The sequence below is a fragment of the Heterodontus francisci genome, chromosome 8, assembly GCF_036365525.1.
Source record: "Heterodontus francisci isolate sHetFra1 chromosome 8, sHetFra1.hap1, whole genome shotgun sequence".
Classification (NCBI taxonomy): domain Eukaryota; kingdom Metazoa; phylum Chordata; class Chondrichthyes; order Heterodontiformes; family Heterodontidae; genus Heterodontus; species Heterodontus francisci.
In genome coordinates this window covers 72,310,136-72,334,124 of record NC_090378.1, presented here as the reverse complement: position 1 = coordinate 72,334,124, position 23,989 = coordinate 72,310,136, and the positions used below count along the sequence as shown (strand labels likewise).

Here is a 23,989-nt window from a genome sequence, read left to right as displayed (position 1 = left end):
TCTCATTCAACTGGGCATCCATGTGTAATCTCACTATTGTGGTATCAAAAAGGTGTTTGACCAGAGGGACATCGCAATTGAGTCTATTTTTCTTCATCCTCAATCTACACGAATACTGTCCAGCAGGGGTAGAATCATTGGATAACAATTTGGAGCAAGAACTCTGGGCAGCTCTTCCCTCCTTTAACTAGTAGCACCAAAGTCAATCGGAGCACTGCTATTGCTGCCCTTGGTGAAATCAACTAACTCTTCACACTTGCGAATCAAACTGGAGATCTTCCAGGTTTGCATTCCTCAACACTCATTGGATAAAGTAGTTGGACCAATTGGGGACACAACAAAAGCTCAGCATTTTTTGGGGAAAGTTGCTGGGCTTTTGCTGTAGATCTGAGAGGAACTGCATATGCATTTGTGTTAGTTCCTGTAAAACTCTGCAGGCACCATTGTGATAAACCCCTTTAAATGTGATGAGGTGTGTGCAGAGAGCAATTGAGTAATTTACCATTATGGGGGATAGGAGAAAGGCTGTATGTTGGAACTGTTTTCCCTGTTGCTGTATTAATGGAAGAAGACTTGTGATGGCTTTGACGTATGACCTTTATTAATTTGCACTCCTGAGTGTTTTTGTAACCGCTAAGCCCTTCTCACCTCCAGTTTCCAAACCTTCTTTCCATTGCAATCATCTTGTCTCCCTATTTTATAGATACTAATGTTCATCTGAACTTTCACATTCTTCCTAAGTTTCAGAAATGTTGCTTACAAGTTCTTCCTCCTCCCTACATTTTCACCATGTTAAAATGAAGATTCATTGCACAGTAAACTCTAGGTGATTCTTTAAATTTCAAAACTGTGGAAACCTTTACCTCCCTCAGTCTTTCTTTCCCCCTGCAATCAACAAGCTTTTAAAACCCAAGCTTGGTGTCATCTAATCAATATTCTTGATTTATCTTGTTCCCTCTCTTACTCTTCAGTCTTGTAGCTGCCAAAACAAGGGCAAATTAGACTTTCCTTGGTTATGACCGATTTTGATATTCTAGGTTATAGTTATGAAAGCCAAGTGGACACAGTTTCTGTGAATGACCACTAGTCTGTGCTATTATATAGTTTAGTTGTAACCTTCAAGATGTTAGGAAATTAAGATGTTAACTATATTTTTCTTGTACTTGTGCAGTTTACAATTAACATTGTTGGCCAATAGCAGCAAGTGAAGTACTGTAGTGTTCTCCGGGTGTTTCAGTGGCAGAGAATTAGAATTGTATTCAGAGAGCTTGAGGCTCAATTCCAGCTTCGACACTCCTGTATTTGGTCTCCACTGACCTCCATATTTGAGTGTTCTGCATCTGGATGGAATGTTTGAGCACCATTTCATTGGTGAAGAGAGGACTGTAGTACACCTCGGTGGTCTACCCGAGAGGGCTCATCCCAGCCCATAGCATTGTTTCATCTGATCGCTGGTTAGGGTGTGGAGACAGGGAAGCATGGACATGGATATAATAACTAGAGTTGATTGAACTTCCACTTTCCTAGTCCAATTATATTGCCCAATAACCACCAAAGAAAGCAATAGTCAACGGTATGTGGAGAGACTCTCGTAACTAAAGTTGTTTTCATTGAAGAAGATTGAAAAGGGACATGATCCCGGTATATGGTGGGCCATGAGGTTATAAATTGTGGTGTTATACAGTTATGCTGTCACAACACCTCATTGATGCCTGGTTTTGGACTGGTAGATCTTGGAGTGTTGTGTGGCACTATTGTGCTAAGTGGGACAGATTAAGAGATTAATGGGGAGAATATTAGCTGGGGTCTTCGTTTAGGTTCTGCTGCCGATCCACCAAGCTTTAGTAAATATTTGAGAAAAAAAAGGAAATAGCCAAAATATTAATTGGGACAAGAAAATGCCATTCAGCTTATCAAGCCATGTATAATATGCACCGTCAGGGACTCCCCCAATTTAGTTATTCACAAAGGAGCTGAGTAACTACAGGCAAAACCTTCATGAGGAGAACAATCTGAAATCTCTACTGGAGGTGGTTGAGAAAAATCACTAGGCTATCGATGTAAAATTGCAACCGCGTTCGTCAACCCTGCCTAATTGCATTCCATGGGTAACACTGACCACAGCAATACAGGAAATATTGTATTTCATATAGCATTTGTTAATCCCATTATATCCTTAACTTTCAGTCATTCTCAATTCCATTCTTAACCAAAATTCATTCAGCTCCCTTTTGAAGACGTTAATCTGTCTGTTCTGGATACTCTCAGTTCCATGGGTAAGAAAAAAAATTTGCTAATCTCTAGTTTTTCTTGTACGTTCGTTTGCTGCAGTAATGCACTCACACTTTAAGCTAGATAACCTTTTTTCTCTCAGTAGTTTTCAATCATGTGGAACATATTCAGCAAAAGCTGATTGTGAAGGAATTAATTTATTCAACCCTAAGAATCCAGATAAATATCTGGTTGGCAGTATGACTACGGTCATAATGGTTCCTGCCCTGCTGAGGTCAAGGAAGTGGGAAGAGAATATTGTCTGTGGAAAGTAACAGAATTGATAAATATTCCAGAATCTTTATGCCTCAATGTTAAATGGGAGCATTAGAGCCCACGATTGGGTAGATTGCACACATTGTATGGAAGGAGTGGGCTTGACGGATTTGATGGCCTTTTCTCATTCCATGCTTTCTAATCTTATTTTTCTGACAATTAAAACAATTTTAGTTCTTTGAACATTTTTTCATAACCTAGAGTTTTAAATCCTAGGAGCATCTTTGTTTCTCTTCTCTAAAACTTCTCTACGTCCTTTAGAAGGCATGGTCTCAATATCTCTTATTTCAAATGCACACTTGCTGTTGAATGACAATCACTGTGCGCAATCTGCATGGCCCACAGGGTCCCACCATATTGAGAGTCACCATTTAGTGGACGGAGCAGCCACGTAAGTATATGACTACCACAGCAGTGTGGGCACTGGTGAGATGAAGCTGGTTAACAAGGAGTTAAAAAATTGGAATTCCAAGGCCACAGGTACTCAATGAAACAATTCGCATGTTGTGTCTGATCATTTGCATGTGTTTTCTAAATAGGATAAAGTTGGAAATGTGTGGTGCAGTTTATCCGTGATATTGAAAGTGAAGAAGCTTTGGTCACCTCTGACCCAGCTTTGGCTCAGGTAACATTTTGTCTCTGTTAAACTATTTTGTGTTATTTAGACATTTCATAGTCTGTCTTTCATCAACCAGCCCCAATTGATGACTTGATATTTTTAAGATAATTGTAATTAGCATACATTAATTTAAAAGCTCATTGTGTGTTTTTAACTACTGCTCAATTTTCTCCCTATCTTTGCTGAAGTTGGTGACTTGTGCTGAGATGTGGTTCAGTAGTTGCTAGCTATTCTCCATTATCATGCACAAATCACCATTCAGACCGAGGCTGAAGTGTTTACAATCATCTTCAGCCAGAAGTGTCAAGTAGAAGATCCATCTCAGCCACAGATGCCAGTTTTTACATGCCAGTCTTTGGCCATTTCAGTTCACTCCACATATCAAGAAACAGCTGGGTGCACTGGATATAGCAAAGGCTATGGGCCTTGACCACATCCCAGTTGTAGTGCTGAAGGCTTGTGCTCCAAATCTAGCTGCGCTCCTATCCAAGCAGTTCCTGTACAGCTGCAACACTGGCACCTACCTGGCAAAATGGAAAATTGCCCTAGTATGCCCTGTCCACGAAAAGTAGGACAAATCCAATCCAGCTAATTACTGTCTCATCAGTCTACTCATCAGCAGAGTGATGGAAGGTGTCACCAACAGCGCTATCAAGCGGCACTTACTCAGCAATAACCTGCTCAACAATGCTCAGTTTGGGAACCACCACTCGGCTCCAGATCTCATTATAGTCTTGGTTCAAACACGGACAAAAGAGCTGAATTCCAAAGTTGAGGTGAGAGTGAATGCCCTTGATATAAGGCAGCAAGTGTCCAAGTGTGGCATCAAGAACTAGTAAAATTGAAATCGGGGAAAACTCACCACTGGCTGGAGTCATACCTCGCACAAAGGAAGATGGTTGTTGGAGGCCAATCATCTTAGCCCCAGGACATTGCTGCATGAGTTCCTCAGGGTAGTGTTCTAGGCCCAACCATTTTCAGCTGCTTCATCTTTCCTCCATCATAAGGTCGGAAGTGGGGATATTCGCTGATGATTGCACAATGTTAGTTCCATTTGCAACTCCTCAGATACTGAAGCAGTCAGTGCTCGCATATAGCAAGACCTGGACAACATTCAGGTTTGGGCTGATGAGTGGCAAGTAACATTTGCACCACACAAGTGCCAGCAATGACAATCTCCAACAAGAGAATCTCACCATCTTCCCTTGGCATTCAACGGCATTGCCATTGCTGAATCCCCCACCACAACATTCTGGAGGTCACCATTGACTGGAAACTTAACCGGACCTGCTCCATAAATATGGTGGTTCCAAGACGAGGTCAGAGGTAGTGAGTAAGTCACCACCTGACCCCTGCCCCTCCCACCCCCCCTCCCCCGCCCCCCCAAACCAAAGCCTGTCCACCATCCACAAGGCACAAGTCAGGAATGTGATGGAATACTTTCCACTTGCCTGGATGAGTGCATCTCAAGAAGCTCGACACCAAACTGGACAAAGCAGCCTATTTGATTGGCATCCCAATTCACTACCTTAAATAGTCACTCCCTCCACCACAAGCCCACTGTGGATATGAATGTTTGAAGAGTGGTAAATAAGATTGGTGCACGGCAGGTACAGATAAACATCAGGTTAATGATGATGTGACAGTAACGGAGACCTGGCTCAAAAAAGAGCAGGACTGGGTACTAAATATTCCTGGATACATGTTGTTCTGAAAACATAGAGAAGGAAAGAAAAAAGGAGGGGTGGCAGTATTGCTTAACTAGAATATTACAGTACAGGAGAGAGAGGATGTCCTAGAGGGGTGAAGGGCAGAATCTATTTGGTTAGAACAAAAAACAATAGAGGTATCATTACACTTCTGGGTGTATTCTGTAGTCCACCAACTATTGGGAAAGATAAAGAAGAAGAAATTTCCAAGGAAATTAGAGGGTGCACAAATTATATAGTTATAATGGAGGACTTTAATTATCCTAATGTGGACTGGGATAGTAATTGTGTAAAGGGCAGAGAGAGAGCAGAGTTTTTGAAGTGTGTTGAGAATTTTCTAGATCAGTATGTTTCTGGCCAAGTGTCAGTAAGGGAATATTTAGGGGACAGTGATCATAATATCATAACGTTTAGATTAGCAATGGAAAAAGACGAGGAGCAATCCATAATAAAAAATAATTAATTTGGGGAAGGCCTATTTCAGTGGGGTGAGAACAGATCTGGCCCAGGTAAATTGGAATCAAAAATTGGCAGGAAAAACTGTAATTGAACAATGGGCTGCCTTTAAAGAGATGGTTTGGGAAAGGTTGCCTGAATAGATTGGAGCTGTTCTGGATAAGGGAAGAGAAGGTTAAAAGGAGATTTGATAGAGGTGTTCAAAATCATGAGGGGTCTGGACAGATAGGGCAAAACTGTTCCCATTGGCAGAAGGGTTGAGAACCAGAGGGCACCAATTTAAGGTGAATAGCAAAAAAACCAAAGACTACATAAGGAAAAATGTTTTTGCACAGCTAGTGGTTAGGATCTGGAATGTACTGCCTGAGTGTATGGTGGAGGCAGATTTAATTGTGGCTTTCACTATGGAATTGGATAATTATCTGCAGTGAAAAAATTTGCAGGGCTAGGGGGAAGAGTGGGGGAATGGGACTAGCTGAGTTGCCCTTGCAGATAGACAGCATAGACACAAAGGGCCAAATGTCCTCCTTGTGTGGTGTAATCATTCTATGATTCTGTCTACAAGATGCACTGCAGCAACTTGCCAAGGCTTTTTAAACACCACCTACCAAACCTGCAACCCAGCCTAGAAGAACAAGGGCAACAGGCTAATGGAAACACCACCATCTGCAAGTTCCCCTCCAAGTCACAAATCATTCTAACTTGGAAATATATCACTATTCCTTCATTGCTGGATAAAAAGTCTGGAAATCTCTACCAAACAGCACTATGGGTTTACCTATGCCACATGGGCTGCGGCAGTTCAAGAAGGCAGCTCACCACCACCTTCTCAAGGGTAGTTGGGGATGAGCAATAGATGCTGGCCTTGCCAGTGACGCCCACATCCCATGAACGAATAACAAAAATTCTTCAGAAATGAAAATAGACAGAGCATAAACAGCAACTAGGGATAGACATAATCATTCCTGATCCCACCATCACCCAAAGTTCATGAATGTGAATAAGATGCAGAATGGATTGGAAGTGGAAATGTGGCTTTTTCCTACTCCCGCAGTCCAAACTGGCCTCACCTGTTGAGGTTCTCGGGCCAGGCTGGCTGAAGAAGAGTAACAAAAGAAAGAACTTTCATTACAACAAACAGTATTTATTGGAAAAAGATCTGGACAGAGGTTTGTCTTTTTCACACAAATGAACCAGGTCCTACAATATTTCTTCAAAACCAACATTTTCCATGATCCATTTCTGTTTATCTGGAGTGTACTTTTAATATGCACATCTATAAAACAAAAACTACTTTATTTGCACAATTGTTTCTACTTTACAATATTTCAGTTTGGACAATGTTTGACCTTTACACTGGCTGGAGTGAGTGGACTGATTTGGATGGCCAATCTGTGCATTGTGTAAATGGTCTATCTAAAAGTACACTTCAATGCAAGTGACCCTAAATTTAGCATTTTGAAGTTCTTACAATAATTCAGCGGGTGAATATGTTGCCTGCTGTTATACTGAGCCATTCGGGCTAGGAAGCTGTGGTTAGCTGATCACAACTGGTATAACTTTGAGGACACTGCAGTTGACCTCCGTGCCCTCACTACTGAGGAGAAAATCTATCTATTGGCTTCTGGTGAGAAGTGAAAATTTGCAAAGCCGAGGCAGGGATAAATTGCACTTGGTGCACTTTATTATTGATGTACTCTATCTACATGAAGAATGGCAACTTGAAGGTACACAATGAGCTGTCAGTACTTGAGACCTAGATGCTTCAGAAGAGATGCGAAAGGAAAAAAAGAATTGCTGCATTCAAGCTAGAATTTATTTTGTGTATTTTCTCCTGTGGAATCTGAAATTAAATTCAGCCTAAAGGGAAAAAAGTCTATTTCTACTGGCAACAAGATTATTGGGATAATGCCAATCCAGTTTCTACTGGGCATAGGTTTACTGTACAAAATTGCCCACAACTCGAGATAAATTGCAACTAAACTAGCAATCACTCGGATGGAAAATTGTCTCACTGGTGCTGTATGAGGCAGTGTTCTGGGGTTGGAGTTAAGGCAAATTGTTATTGAACATTTACTCTGCATCACTCCTGCTTACACCTGACAGTAAAATTCATGATTCTGACACAGTGACTAAAGTTTATTTAAAAAATAAGTTTGTGGATGACATGAACTGGGGAAAGGTTTAAAGAATAGAGAAGAGGGAACACTATTAAAATGGTAGGTAGGGGGGGCTGAAGCGAGCATGTAGTGTGGATAAGTACAGGATACTGAGACTAAGGAAGGGAAGTAAACAGTGGGGATGTAAAATGGATGTCTCTAGGTTACAGAACACCGCACGAGATAGATTTGGGGACATTGGTGTGTAACTGACCAAAGCCGACAGTGCAGTGTGCAGCAGTGTAAAGCTAGCCAACTGAATCTTGGTACAGCCAGAAAGATGGAGTATAAATCCCTGGAGGTGGTAGAGTCTGCACAAGGCAGAACTACAATCGTACCTAGAGTTCTGTGTACAGTTCTGGTCACAGCAAAATATCCAGGCATTGATGTCAGTTGAGAAAAGGGAACCAATTTGATTGCTAGGTTTTGGCATCTCAGCTATGAGGAGAGGTTGGAATGCTGAGGATAGTTCTGGAGGCTCTGGGGAAATATTATTCATGATACTTAAGGTAATGGATAAATTGCCACTGTCTAGAACCAAGGAACATGGGCTCAGGCTTAGAAGAGGGAAGGTACTCGGGCAGTTTGGATTTAACTATTTTGCGTACAGCATGGTGAATATTTTGAATAGACTATTCAAGAACACAATGGAAGCAGTGTGGGGAAAAAATTAAGGGAGAATTGGATGGATAATTGAGGGAGTGGATGATTGTTTTCTGGATCTGTACTTTGCTACATTCCCATTCTCCAGATTGACATCCCACACATTTAGAAACACAAATGTTTAGAGAGGGGAAAAAAAACTTGTATCTCTAATTAGGTGCTCAATTGAAGTGTGTGGAGGTTATTTATATCTCCAAAGGGTTTTTTTCAAAATGAATTCTAAAGTAGTAGAGTGCTGTAGCTCCTTCACTATGGCCAACATTCTTGGATAAAAGTGGGTTGGCATTTAACATCAAGTCCAAGTGCCTGATCAGTGATTCTCCAAGCCAATTTGCCAGTCTGGTAAGTCAGCGCCAGCTACTCTTTCATTTACTCCAGTGCTAATTAATTAAAGCATTCTTACTTTGTTTATAAGTTATTAGTTTAACAACATTGTGTTCTTTTGTCAGTTTTGGTGCAACACTTCTGACACTGTTACCCACGTGCATAAAGCTGACAATTAATCCCACACTAAAGGGGTTCAAACTTGCACTGGTAAGTCTTGACTACTTTATTTAGCTCAAATTGATGTTCATTGCATGCAATTACTTTATTTGCCTTTTTTGCAGTTGCCTTCCCTATAGTTCAGTTGGTAAGTGGAACTGAGCTACACTGACCAGGAAGGTTGATTCAATGCCCCCAGTTTGTACTAAGTTAGCTGCTCTCAGCCAAGGCAATGGTAGAGGGAAGGTAACCAAACTTCGTTTCCTAAATACCATCCAGTGATTCCAATTACCTGCATGTGTATGGACATTTTGGTAATGAAAGGTTGGGCAAAGCTGTGGTTTCCTGCACCCACCCAACAGTTAAATAGTCTGACACTTTTTCAGCTCTCGCGTAAAGAATAAACAGTTGGTTGAAATACCACCTCAGGTGTCACCTGAGGAGCTGCATCCCCCTGCGAAGTCTAAATGGCATTGCTGCACTTTTCGAGAGCCTGCTATTCACACCCACTTGCGTTCTAGCATAAGTCACTGGCCAGTGATCAGGAATGGAAATGCTGGCTGGGTTTTCCCCTTCCTACCCCATAAGACATTTGCACATCTGCTGTCACCTTAGATTGACCAACTTAAAGCTAGAGCCTTTCTGCTCTGCATTACTGCACTGTGCAGTGCATTTACCCATCCAGTTATCAAGAATTCTAGATTAATTTGTTTTCAGGAAATAGAAATTATTTCCACAGAAATTATTTGTCCTTCGATATCGGGCACTGAGAATTTGAAAAAAAAAAAGGCTACAAATAAGAGAATTTTAATCTTCACCTTTAGATTTTGACCTTCTGGTAGTTTGGCACTTATTCAGGGAATGTAACCCAGTTTATTATGAGTGAAAGTGAAGACAGATAAAGACAGGATTCCTTCATGTCATAAGATCCCTCCATGGTTGGTAGAGAACATGTGTTGTGGAATGTGAGCTGCACTCTGCAGACGCACCAGTTTAAAACACATTGCTTCTGTGCTCCTTGATGGCCTGGTGGATGAAGGTGCCGCTCAGTGTAGTGTTAACTCATATAGATGGGACGATTCTTAGTTAGCTCATCTTAGCTAGGATAGTAGTTGGGGTGCTATGATGGGCTTCATTGCCTCAGGGGGAAGAATCAGCTGGGGTTCCCACTCTTGATTGCTGCCTACTGATCTTTGCTAGATATGTGCCTTTTGGATGAGGACAATATTTGGCTCTCAACTGTGATGCCATATGTAGTTAATTGGTCCACTAACACTCACTTTTTAGCAGAAAATGACTACTTGGGTGAGATTCCAGAGGGCAGTCAGCAGCTGTGGAGTACATCATGAGTTCAAAGCAGGAAAGGAGGGAAGAAAATTTGGGGAAAAATAAATAAAATCTTAGAGAATACACTTGACAGCACAATTACAAATTCAACTAATTTGTTTTAATAATGTGCTTGTAACTTGGGATTTAAAATATTTGCTTTTTTTAAGTGTTTGTGCAACAATGAATTTATGAATTTATTGTTTGCTAATAAGGTTTTAAAATGCAGCAATAATGGACTCAAACGCTCTATGAATCTTTGAGTCATTACAATTCTGGAAGTGCTGACAGTTTTGGGAGAATTGGAAATGCAGATTTAAGCTTGGAATGCTATATAATTTTTGCTGTGATCATATATTGAAGCTTTAACTAATTTATGAACAACCTAAACCAATTCAGTAGTTTTATTTTGGACTATGTTACTAAGGGCCATATTCCGAACCAAAATCTTGTTTAAAAGCCACAGTGATGAATGATGCACTATGGTGTGATGCATTGATAGTTCTGTGGCTGTCATTGCTCACAATGAGCTATATAATGCAAGTCTATCTTTTCTTTTTATTTCAGTCATGCTACTGGGAGTAGATTGCCACAGGACGAAAGGGCAATAATTGTCCTGTTTTAATTGAACTCTTTCACTCTGGGCTGGGAGCTGAGATAGACTGGCCTCCTAATAGAATCTTGTACCTTTTGCTGGAAAGCAAGAAAGGGCAAGGCAACAAATTTGGTCAATATCCCATAACCAGAAAGTCCATGAATGGAGGCTTGGAGCCACATGGAGAAGCATGTCTGCTGAGACCTTCAGGTGAATGGCAACTAGACCATATTTTGAATACCACTGCTTTAAAGCATGGCTTTGAGGAAAATGTACCATGTGATGTGGTATCAAGATACACGGACCAGAATGCCCTGTTTCAAAGTTTAGTGTAAGAGATAGCTGATCACGGCCAATGCAGCATGTAGGGTGGTACAGTTGGCCTTAGTGCCCCTAGGTTAGGAAGAAAATCAGTTCGTTTCCTCTCCTATCATATGTATGAGTTGTTGCAGGGTGCTCCCTCTTGTGGAGTAGCCTATTGACACTGTCTGGGTCAGTGATTCTGGCATCATTTGCAGCCCAGCTTCCCTCAGCTATGTTCCTCAGTAGACTGGGTGTTCCTTGTGTCACTGGGCTATCTTTCATGACCTGCCTGATTGTTGCATTTTGACTGAGCTGGGATTCTGCAATGATTCCTCTCCACTGCTGTAAAGGAATGTAAGTTACCTGTATTAGCAGGCAGTGTTATTCCAGCTTCCTTGCACCAAGTGAAAGGGCACTATTAAAAGTGTGATTGTGTCCGGATTCCACTTGGCAACTGCCCCCAGTTTTATAACTGAAATTAGGAGTTGTGTTTATAGGGAATGACAGGAATGGACAGAGATCCCACCTCTGGGTTGACGCATTCCCAAGAGTGGTTTGTTAATTGAGTAATGACCAATAATTAACACTGGCCAAAGCCCACATTGAAATATTAGAGGACTGCTGGCATTTGAAACTGTATCCTAACATGAGTCAGTGTTTTGAGAAAAAGCAAAGGTTGGAGGTGGGGGAGAAATTGCATTGAAGATTTCTTGCAGGTAGTAATCAGCACAAAATAAAATTAAAATACTTCTTCACTTTTGCAATTTCTAGGTGAATTGTTCCTTGTCATTCTTCCTGTTTTCCTTCCAAGTTCACGAAAAGTCTATACTTCTGGCTGCTCTGTAAGTTTTGGAAATCTGTTATTTTAATCTGCGGGACACAAACTTGCTAAACCATGTGATAAACAACAGAGTAAATAAGTAAGAATTCTCTTTTGCTGCTGTCACTTTATTAGTACTTAAGGAATTGCCTGTATTAACGGTAAATTAGTTAAAACTGTAAGATGTTTTAAACCAGAAATTTTAAGACTTCCTCTGCTCTCAATTTCCCCTTTTCTGCTAAAGGTGTTGAATCTTGTGGGATATGATTCCATAAATACCAGCAGCTCTCCAAAACGTCAGTCAAGTGGCCATTCTTAACATGTGCGACTAGATAGCGAACACTGATGGGTTATCCAACTCTGGGCAGGGGGACATTGCAACATAGCCTGCGACCACCCCCCCCCCCCCCCCCCCCCCCCCGTTAAGTATGCACTTTCCAGCAGGAGTGAAATTTACAGCTTTTTTGTAACCTTCCTTATAATTGCTATCTCAGCTAAAGCACAGATGAGAGATTGAACCAGGGACCTTCCTGGTCTGTGTGGCCTACTTACCTCAGCAGGCAATTGTACCCCTTTTTAAATCTTAGTACAGCTTGGCCATGTGAGCCGCATGGAAGATGGCAGGATCCCCAAAGACACATTGTACAGCAAGCTCGCCACTGGTATCAGACCCACCGGCCGTCCATGTCTCCACTTTAAAGACGTCTGCAAACGCGACATGAAGTCCTGTGACGTTGATCACAAGTCGTGGGAGTCAGTTGCCAGCGTTCGCCAGAGCTGGCGGGCAGCCATAAAGGCGGGGCTAAAGTGTGGCGAGTCGAAGAGACGTAGCAGTTGGCAGGAAAAAAGACTGAAGCGCAAGGGGAGAGCCAACTGTGTAACAGCCCCGACAAACAAATTTTTCTGCAGCACCTGTGGAAGAGCCTGTCACTCTAGAATTGGCCTTTATAGCCACTCCAGGTGCTGCTCCACACACCACTGACCACCTCCAGGCGCTTACCCATTGTCTCTCGAGATAAGGAGGCCAAAGATTATGGTATTTGTTTTAATAAAGGTATTTTCTGCCCTTCCCATTTTTCTTTATCTCCCTGTTCCATACAGCCATTCCTAGTTTTCTGTCCTGTATGTTAGATCATTGTGTTCCGTTCCAGTGACATGAATACAAATTGTGGGTACGTGCTCATTCATGATGTCATGTCTGCTGTAAGAGGAGATTTACACAAACCACCTGCTTCCAGTCTCTGTCTAAACCTTCATCTCAACATAGTATCGAGGGGCAAGTGTGTCAATAACTCCCATTGTAACATTGATTCAGTGAGTAAGATTCCCCTTTAAGTTCATTGAGGCCCCTGTACTAAGATGCACAGAGAGTTCAAATCTTCAGATTGTCATGTGTTTTGGTTTAGTGTTTAAAATTGGTTAGTTGTGATCTTTTAAATTTAATGGAATCTGACATTGGATGCAGTCAGCTGACTTGAAAGGAGCATGTTGTGTTTTAGTTGCGGTATTGGCACTTAACATTACAGCTTCTAGTTGTTGCAATGAAAAATAACGAGATGCAGTATTATAGGGATTTGCATAACTTAGTAAATTGTTTAGAAATATTTAATTAAAGGCTATCTTTATTCTACTGAATCCCTTAACATTCAACAGGCAGTTTGCTTGGTGTGCCTCTGTTATTGCTTGCTACTATGTTTTGTTTTAAAACTATTGATTGAGCTTTCCCAATGGTTAAGTATGTAAATGTTCAGCCTGGTGTAGTATTGAGCTGTAAAAGACCTGAAAGTTCTCATATTCGCTCCATGATTTTTTTCTGTTGATTGATCTTGATGACGGCAGCAATTTTTCAGTCTAGAGAGAGGAAGCGAAATATAAATCAAGCAAGGCCCTTGTCCCTGACCTGTGCCCCCTGTTGGAAAGGGTACATTTATTGATGACTGGTAAGGACAGCATTGGGTTTGGGATGGTGTGATCCCATAGCTGAATAGTCCATTAATACTCACCTGTAAGGGCTCACACATGAAGAACAGTTAGTTGGCTGAGGAACTGTGGCTCAGCATGAGTCAATGTTATCAAAAGAAAATTTGATGTGTCGTGTTTGGCGGCAGAGGTAGAGGGGTCGTGTTAAGTTAAAAGTCACCCAGGAGCAGGCATGTTTTGCATAAATGTCACATTACAAATAATGCGCCTTTAAGTGTTGTCATCCTTCAATTTTAAAAGGGAATTATGTGCATGTTTCTTTATAGATAAAGTTTTATTTTTTCACATTCCTCATAATAATGCAATATTTTCAGTAAAATAATAGACATTATTTCACTTAAAAAAAAAAATACATGGGAATTTCCCTCAGGCTCAACAAGCCCATCTCTCTTCCATAGACTGAACATAACAACTCATTTTCTCACTATATCCCTCAGCCCCTCCTTTCTTCAGAAATAGACCTCTCTATACTGTCTGGTTCAACGGCCTACCCCGGCAACTTATTTCACAGATCTGTTGCACTGTGTGGAAACTGATTTACCTTATTACCTGATTTTCTTAGCCATAACTTATTACCTTTTAATTTATCTCTTGGCATTTGAACCTCACAAACAATTTGCCCGGATCAGTTTTGTCAGTTCCGTTCTTAATCTTCGAAATTTCAATTAGGTAATCTCAAAGTCTCATTTTTAGCAAAGAAAACAGGCTTAACTTTCTTACTTTTCCTTGTAACTGGAAGGTACATTTCATTATACACGATAGACCGAGCTATGTATGCTCTGTAAACCCAATCTCTCTCGTAGTTGCTGTGATCAATGCTGTAGGGAATACAGTGGTGTGAACTGTGAACACATGACTGATGAAGAGATATAATGCACATAGTGTTTTAGCCAGAAGTGTGCCTTTCTCAATTATTACATTTAAGTTTCCATTGTCTTGCTAGTACAAGTTGAATATATTATAAATCTGTACATTGATAATTTTTTAAATGTTAGCGCTCAGGATACAGTTGCTTTGTCATAACTGCTACGTTGATGAATTTCTAACATAATCCTAATTATATATTCAATGCAGTTTACATGCTCAAAATCTAGAATAGGATTTAAACTCAACTTGCTGACCCAGAAATGTTAACAACTGAGCTAAATTGATGTTTTAAGCTCAGATAGATGAGTTGTGGCAGGCGTTAGGTAATTGTCTACGTAATGAATTTTGATTGACCTGGTGTGAAGATTCAGTGAGTAAATGCACTGTGTGCTGAAGTATTAGACCACGGGGAGGCAGTGGAGTTTTGAAGAAATGTCACTAGACTAGACTAGACTAGTAATCCAGAGCCCATGTTAATGCTCTGGAGGCATGGGTTCGAATCCCACCACAGCAGATGGTGAATTTAAATTCAATTAATAATTCTGGAATTAAAAGCTAGTCTAATGGTGACCATGAAACCATTGTCGATTTGTTGTAAAAACCATCTGGTTCAACAATTCCTTAAGGAAGGAAATCTGCCTACATGTGCCTAGCAAGCAGTTAGGAATGGGCACCAAATGCTGGTCTTGCCAGTGATGCTCACATCCCATTGTAGTGGTGTCATGCTACAATTCCGTGACTTTGGGTTAGGGGAAAATTAGGCTGGGTCCCCACTCGTGGTGGCTATCCAGGGAGCTTTGCTAGGAAATACATCTTTTCTGACGATAAGCTCAAACTTGCCTGTGTGCTTCCCACTCATGCAGACATGCACTCACAGCAAAGAAATGTTTTTTTTTTTAAATGACTGTCTGTCTAGGCTCAAGCATAGGGAATAGCCACTGAAGTATGGTACAGGTGGGTGCCAGCATTTGAGTATGAATCAGCCCCTTCAGGAAACTGGTCTGAAAAAGATTTACATTTAATTGAAATTAATGCACGTTTATCTATAAAAGAGAATTGGGCAGAATGTATTCTGCAACACTGATGGAGTAGCTAAAATGAACAGAGCATTTATTTATAAAATGCCCATTAATTCTGTAGCAGAAAATAACTAGAGATAAAATTTTATTCCATGGTTACTGTCTAATCTGATGACTATTCCTGACAGTTAACATATCAACCCATCAGTTTGTTCAAACGTAGTCTTCTACTCTATCTCATTCCGACCTTGAGGCAGTCAGTAGGCAATTTGGCTGCCATAAAATTAACGGAGCAGCCTTCTGCCCAAAGCACATTTGATGGGAATCATTTATAAAACTTGGCTACAATTTTGCCTTCCTGCCTCAATTTCTTATTTTAAAATTATATATTTTTTGTTCTAATTTTCTCCCTCCCTTCCTGAAGGCACTGACTTTCGCTGGGGTATGGTTCAATAGGAATCAGCCTCTCACTGATGTTTTACTTAAGTGTCCATTCATCACATGTGAGCTCAGTCAGAGTGTAGACAGCTGATTCAACCTGGGGGAGGGGCTTGTATTTGGATGCCACCTCATTCCATCTTAGAAATATCTTAAGCACTTCATGTACTAAGAGGTATTTTGAAATGCTGTGTCTTGTTATGTAGCCAAATGTAGCAGCCATTTTGTGTGCAAGATGATCTTTCAAAGGAACACGATGAATAACCGATTAATCTGTTTTGAGGGTGGAACGTTGACCACGGCACCTGAAGAACGTTTTGTAGTTCCATTGGATCATTAACTTCCACTTGAACCATTGGAAGAAGAGTCCCTCAATTCAACATCCATCTGAAGGATAGCACCTCAGTGCAGCATTCTCTCTACTGCATTGGCATATCAGCCTAGATCATCTGCTCAATTTTTTGAGTGGACTTGAATCCACAAGCTTTTGACTGAGGCATGGGCACTACCAACTGAACCAAGCTAATGCTCAGTAATGTACACTTTCTAGCCTTCCTGAAATTTTTCCTCAGCAATAAGGCTTCTGGAAAGGGGCAGAGGGGGGATAAAATTAGTAGGAAGTTACATATTTTCTCTACTTCTGATGGGTTCTGGGGCACAGTCAAGTGATGCTAATGGGACTCTACCTCTTCCAGTTGGTCATTCTTGTCCAGATAGCAAGTACGAGAAGAGACTGGCAGCTAACATAAAATGGAATCTAAAAGTCTTCTATAGACATATAAATGGTAAAAGGGTAGTAAGAGGAAGGATGGGGCTGAATAGGGACCAAAAAGGGGATCTTCCATGGAGGCAGAGGGCATGGTTGAGGTATTAAATGACGACTTTGCACCTGTCTTTACCAAGGAGGAAGATGCTGCCAAAGTCGTAGTGAAAGAGGGAGGTAGTTGAGACACTGGACTAAAATTTGATGAAGAGGATGTATTAGGCTGGCTGTACTGAAACGTTAATAAGTAACCAGGACTGGATGGGATTTGTCCAAGGATACTGAGGGAAGTAAGGTTGCAAATTGCAGAGCCACTGTCCATAATCTTCCAGTTTTCCTTAGATACAGGAGTGGTACCAGAGGACTGGTGAAAGGCAAATGTTACAACCTTGTCCAAAAAAGGGTGCAAGGATAAACCTAGCAACTAGGCTAGTCAGCTTAGCCCATTCAGTGCTAAATGGATCGTATCTTCAAGAATTGGGTTGACAAAGGCCTTCACAGACAGGGAGACTCTGGCATTAGGAAGGATGTAAAGGCTTTACAATGTGCATTGGGAGCCATCCTAACTCAGCTCCCCTCTATTTTACCAGTGCAGAAAAGAGAATGGTTCCAGGGATGTGGGACTTTAGTTACATGGACAGATTGGAGAAGCTGGGGCTGTTTTCTTTGGAGAAGAGAAGGTTGAGAGGAGATTTGATAGAGGTGTTCAAAATCATGACAGATCTGGACACAGTTGATAGGGAGAAACTGTTCCCATTGGCAGAAGGATCGAGAACCAGAGGACGTCGATATAAGGTGAATGGCAAAACAACCAATGGTGACATGAGGGAAAACTCTTTTACACAGTGAGTAGTTAGGATCTGGAATGCACTGCCGACAATGTGATGGAGGCAGATCAATCGTGGGTTTCCAAAGGGAATTGGATAAGCACCTGAAGACAGAGAAATTGCAGGGCGGGGGAGTGGGACGAGCTGAGTTCCTCTTGCAGAGAGCTGGTACAGATATGTCGGGCTGAATTGCCAATGTCTGTGCTGTAACCATTCTATAATTTAAGTGTGAAGAGGTTGCTCAACACATAGAGAATGAAAGGTTATTTGTCAGATAGTGAATGTCAATACTTGACCGTGAGGACATGACAATAGAGCCCAACCCAGTTAAAATATAGACACTTTTCAGCTGGGTTCATGCTCCTCACCCTACCCAAAATATTGAGACTACCACTGCCCTGATTGAGGTCAGCTAAAGGAATACATACTGGGATCAAACTTCCTACCTTCCTGTTTTATATGGCTCTGTACCACACAAGGCATTGTGTTTACCCACATATTCCTTGCTCATATTTCAGACCATCTCTGTGCAAATCTTCATTCATGTAGCTTTTATTTGGTTTGTTTTCAGACCTGTATTATTGCTTCTACATGAAATCCCTTTCATGGCAACTTGGTTTTTGCTCGTGTCAACTTTTAGGTAAGGTCAGCTTTTTTGTGTCAAATCTCTGTATAGAGACTAACTAAGATTCTGTGTAAGTGCTTAGGCCTTACCTTACAAGTGTTTCTCGATTTCCGTCCCTGTTTAAAGTGACAAGGAACACATGATTTAAAAATACTCTCTGTAAATCTTGTCCCTTGTTTGTGGTTTTAGTAAATATCTGTCACATTTTTCTTTTAAACATTCCTAATGTATTTGTACCACCGTGTTTCCAAAGCTTGTGCTAAAAGTCATTTGAATGTCTGCAAGACCTTGAACACGTTGTCACTTTCCAAATCCGTTCCCATCTTTCCCGGAACTCCATGTTTGAATCCCTCCAATCAGGTTTCCGCCCCTGCCACAGTACCAAAACAACGCTAATCAAAGTCACAAATTACATCCTATGTGACAGTGACAAAGGTAAACTTACCCTCCTCGTCCTTCTCAACCTGTCTGCAGTCTTTGACATGGTTGACCACTTCATCCTCCTCCAACACCCTTCCACTATCGTCCTGTTGGGTGGGACTGCTCTTACCTGGTTCCTGTCTAATTGTAGCCAGAGAATCACTTGCAATGGCTTCTCTTCCTGCTCCCGCACTGTTACGACTGGTGTCCCCCAAGGATCTATCCATGGCTGCCTCCTGTTTCTCGTCCACGTGTTACCCCTCGGCGACATCATCCAAAAGCACAGTGTTAGTTTTCACACTCAGCTCTACCTCACCATTGCTTTTCTTGACTCCTCCGCTGTTGCTAAATTATCAAACTGCTTATCCGACATTCAGTACTGGATGAGCAGAAATTTCCTCTGGGTAAATATTGAGAAGACTGAAGCCATTGTTTTTGGTCCCTGCTCCAAACTCCATTCCCTAGCACCCAACTCATCCCTCTCCCTGGTAATAGTCTGAGATTAAGCCAGTCTGTTCGCAACCTTGCTGTCACATTTGACCCTGAGATGAGCTTCAGGCCTCATTCATGCCATCACTAAGACTGTCTATTTCCACCTCCATAACATCCCCCCCCCCCCCCCCCCCCCCTTCTCAGCTCATGCCTTCGTTACCTCTAGACTTGACTATTCCAGCGTACTGCTGGCTGGTCTCCTACGTTCTGACTCTCCGGTAACTTGAGGTCATCCAAAACTCTACTGCCCATGTCTTAACTCTCACCAAGCCCTCTTCCTCCATCACCCCTCTGCTTGCTGACCTACATTGGCTCCTGGTCAAGCAACATCTTGATTTTAACATTCTCATCCTTGTTTTGAAATTCCTCCATGGCCTCGCCCCTCCCTACCTCTGTAATCTCCTCCAGCCCCACAACCCTCCAAGATATCTGCACTCTAATTCTGAATTCTTGTGTATCCCTGATTTTAATCGCTCCACCATTGGTGGCTTCACCTTCAGTTGCCTTGGTCCCAAGCTCTGGAATACCCTCCCTACATCTCTCCGCCTCGCTTTTCTCTTTTAAGATACTCCTTAAAACCTGCCTCTTTGACCAAGCTTTTGGTCATCTGACCTAATATCTCCTTATGTGGCTTGGTATCATATTTTGCTTTTTATGCTCCCATGAAGCGCCTTGGGATGTTTTATTAAGTTAAAGGTGCTATATAAATATCATTTGTTTGTTACTCATTAAGCCTTGGACACCACCCAATTTTTTGGGGAGAAATGCCCAATAAGCTTATCCCTAATTCATAGATCAGCCCAACTTATTGGCCTTCTTACCATATGTCCATTAAAGAGAACCATTAGTGCTAATATCAATGTTGTTAATCTTTAGATGTCAATACTAAGTCCAAGGATGTAGTTTTAACTTAACGAATTTCATATTTCTTGTGGTGCTACTGAATAGGAATGAAGCTTCTAACTTCTTTATTTTGTTGTATCCTTGCAGCATGTTTCCCCTGTTGTTGAAGGATGGGCTGCTCCTTCCTTACACTGTTACCACTTTGGCTTTCCTCCTCGTCACAACAAAGTTGTTGTCAGCATTTGAAAGAGTGTCATTGAAGGATCTGCAACTCGAACCATTATTCCAGGGTGTGAGGCAGTACATTCCACACTTTACAATTCCACCACATCTTGCAAAATTTTCAGTAAGTAAATAATGGCTTTTTGAAAAATCACTGTTTTCAAATTTGTTTTCAAGTGTGAAACATTAGAACAGTGGAATCACACCTAACCTGGCCACCTCTGGGATCTGGGTTCAGATCCAGCTTACAGCAATTGGATAATTGGAGGTTAAATAATCACTAAATTGGCCACAAGGGTGGCTGGTGCAGCAAATGGAAAATATTGCAACGCAGTGCTTTTGTAAGGTTGAAGTTATATTGATGAGGCAGAGAAGCAAGAACTTTACATTGCGTATAATCGAAGTAGTAATTAATGGGAAAATGCTTAATATTAGCACTAGTGACAAAAGTGGGGTCAAACATTTAATTTCCCAATTTGACATTCTACATCTTGATGATTTGTAAACAGGACTTTCCATGAGATGAATCTGAAGACATTTTAGCCCAGTTCTGCTAGTTATGAATCCACAGCCCAGAACGGCCCAGCAGGTGGCATAAGCTAATACTAAACTGGCAATCCTACTTTAAAAAGCTGTCGAGATGGCTGTAGTAGAAGATGGAACATTGGGAGAAAATGAAAGAAGGAAAGATTTGCATTGATATTGTACGTTTCATGATCTCAGGACGTCTCAAAGCACTGTGCAGCCGTTGAAGTACATCTGAAGTGTAGTCACTTTTTTTAATGTGGGACGTGCGGCGTCCAATTTGCACAGAGCAAAGTCCCACAAACTGCATTGAGACAATAACCAAATCATTTGTTTTCTTTTATATTTGTTGAAGAATAAATATTGGCCAGGACAGCAGGGAGAACTCTGCTGATCTTCGAAATAGTACCATTGGATCTTTTACATCCACTAGACAGGCAGGGCCTCCGTTTAATGTTTCAATTGAAAGACAGCACCTGTGACAATGCAGCACTCCCTCAGTACTGCACTGGAGTGTCAGCCTAGACTTTTGTGCTCAAGTCTCTGGAGTGGGAATTGAACCCACAACCTTCTGACCTCAGGTGAGATTGCTACCCAATGAGCTATCATCAAAAAACAAATCACATTTAGAGAACAGTTTTTATTTTTTTTCTTTCATTTAAAAGCCCAGGTGAAGGTACAAGATCAGTGGTGCAAGACACCACCAAGGTTAAAAAGGCGCCAGAGAAGGCAAAATATATCAGACAAATGCTTGGGTAACAAACTTAGATTTTAACAGTCTGTGGATTGTAGAAAGAAAAACTGAAAGGCAAGTAGTTCCACAGTTATGGCATCCTGGGAAATTTTGAGCCAAAGTAGAAGATGCTTGTTGAGCATTACAACAAAGTAAGGATGCAGGGAGAATGAAAAGTATACAGGATATTATGTTTGCAAATTTAGAAAGCATTAGTGTGTTCTAATATTTGGGCTTTACAGTTGTAAAAACCAAAAGATGTACTGAAAAATGTGACTTAAAATATATGAAAAAATTGCTTTTTCTTTTATTCCTACAGTTCCTTCTATCTGTAATTGCCATGGCAACACTTAGTTTGATGAGTGCAATGCTCGTTCCTCCCCCACAACTGCCAGATTTATTCCCGGTCCTGGTGTCCCTATTTTCCTGCATCCACTTCTTGATCTTTCTGATGTACTTCAACATTCTGCATCTATCAGAGCCTGTCTACAAGAAGCATCAACAAAAAGTGAAGTAAAGGACAAGTCATTGCAAACCTAGGAATTAATTATATTGTCTGCAAAGTACAGTAAAGTAAAGCCAGACCTGCTGAGTATTTCCAGCGTTTCTTGTTTTTATTACAGTAAATAAAAGCTGCTGTTTTAAATACAAATGCCAAAAACTCATTTTTAAAAAATATCTATACAGTAGCTGCCTTAATGGATCACATGGCAAATGTGCCATGTGATATATAGCTGAGCTAGGGATCCTGGGTCTGTGCTGAGCTAGTTAATCTTAGCCAGGCCAATCATTGGGTTGCTACATTTGGGCACAGTATCTTTTGGTTTAAGGTAGCAAGAAATCAGGCAAGATTCTTGCTCTTGATTACTATCCAGTGACTGTAGCTGGAAAGTGCATGTGTTTCAACATCTGGTGAGTGGATTTGAGTTTGCATGTGATGCTCCTATGATTACTATTCTGTTGCCACTCATTGTTCAAGCTTATACACTTGCACAAGATAATTAAGGCCAAATGACAACTAGCGATAACTATACCCTAGCATCAGCCACTATCTTCGAGAGGAGGTGAAGAAACAAAAGGATGATGCCCATTCCATAAGCATTTGATAAAGTGCCACGTAACAGGCTTGTCAGCAAAGTTGACGTTCATGGAATAAAAGGAACAGCGTAGGCATGGATACGCTGTTGGCGGAGTGACAGGAAACGTAGAATACTGCTGAACGGTTGTTTTTCAACCGGAGGACATAATCTTATGGGATTCCCCAGGGGTCAGTTTTGGGACCACTGCTTTTCTTGATCTATATTAATGACCTAGACTTGGGTGTGCAAAATTTTATGATGGCACAAAACTTGGAAATATTGTGAACTGTGAGGCGGTAAGTGATGGACTTTAAGAGAACATCTGAGCTCCAGGACATCACTGCAGGAGTTCCTCAGGGTAGTGTCCTAGGCTCAACCATCTTCAGCTGCTTCATCAATGACCTACCATCAATCATAAGGTCAGAAGTGAGGATGTTCGCTGATGATTGCACAATGTTCAGCACCATTCGTGACTCCTCAGATACTGAAGCAGTCCGTGTAGAAATGTAGCAAGACCTGGACAATATCCAGGCTTGGGCAGATAAGTGGCAAGTAACATTCGTGCCACACAAGTGCCAGGCAATGACCATCTCCAACAAGAGAGAATTTAACCATTTCCCCTTGACATTCAACGGCATTACCATCGCTGAATCCCCAACTATCAACATCCTAGGGGCTACCATTGACCAGAAACTGAACTGGAGTAGCCATATAAGTACTGTGGCTACAAGAGCAGGTCAGGTGCTAGGAATCCTGAGGCGAGTAACTCACCTCCTGACTCCCAAAGCCTGTCCACCATCTACAAAGCACAAGTCAGGAGTGTGATGGAATACCCTTCACTTGCCTGGATGGGTGCAGCTCCAACAACACTCAAGAAGCTCAACACCATCCAGGACAAAGCAGCCTGCTTGATTGGCACCCCATCTACAAACATTCACTCCCTCCACCACCGATGCACAGTGGCAGCAGTGTGTACCATCTACAAGATGCACTGCAGCAATGCACCAAGGCTCCTTAGACAGCACCTTCCAAACCCGCGACCTCTACCAACTAGAAGGACAAGGGCAGCAAATACATGGGAACACCACCACCTGCAAGTTCCCCTCCAAGTCACACACCATCCTGATTTGGAACTATATCGCCGTTTCTTCACTGTCGCTGGGTCAAAATCCTGGAACTCCCTTCCTAACAGCACTGTGGGTATGCCTACCCCAAATGGACTGCAGCAGTTCAAGAAGGCAGCTCACCACCACCTTCTCAAGGGCAATTAGGGATAGGAAATATCCCTAGCCAGTGATGCCCACATCCCTGAATGAATAAAAAAAAAGGCTGGTGGAATGGGCAGACACATGACAGATTTAATACAGAGAAATGGGAAGTCGTACATTTTGATGGGAAGAATGATAAAAGGGTACAATTATAAAGGGAGTGCAGGAGCAAAGAGACCTGGGGGCATATGTGCACAAATCATTGAAG

At 41.6% G+C, this 23,989-nt stretch overlaps 1 protein-coding gene across 2 annotated transcripts in view; it reads left to right on the top strand.

Annotated features, from left to right (window-relative positions):
* Window positions 1-22,244, top strand: part of alg6 (ALG6 alpha-1,3-glucosyltransferase) — a 44,645-nt gene extending 22,401 nt beyond the window's left edge. Inside the window, exons 9-14 of one of the 2 annotated variants that reach the window (XM_068037327.1) lie at window positions 3,087-3,172; window positions 8,603-8,687; window positions 11,632-11,702; window positions 18,146-18,214; window positions 20,102-20,300; window positions 21,754-22,244. In XM_068037327.1, coding sequence (XP_067893428.1) covers window positions 3,087-3,172; window positions 8,603-8,687; window positions 11,632-11,702; window positions 18,146-18,214; window positions 20,102-20,300; window positions 21,754-21,951 — 708 coding nt within the window. In that variant the 3' untranslated portion in view covers window positions 21,952-22,244. The remainder of the gene's footprint in view (window positions 1-3,086; window positions 3,173-8,602; window positions 8,688-11,631; window positions 11,703-18,145; window positions 18,215-20,101; window positions 20,301-21,753) is intronic. The other variant, XM_068037328.1, reaches the window with a different exon arrangement.
* Window positions 22,245-23,989: the final 1,745 nt, after the last annotated feature.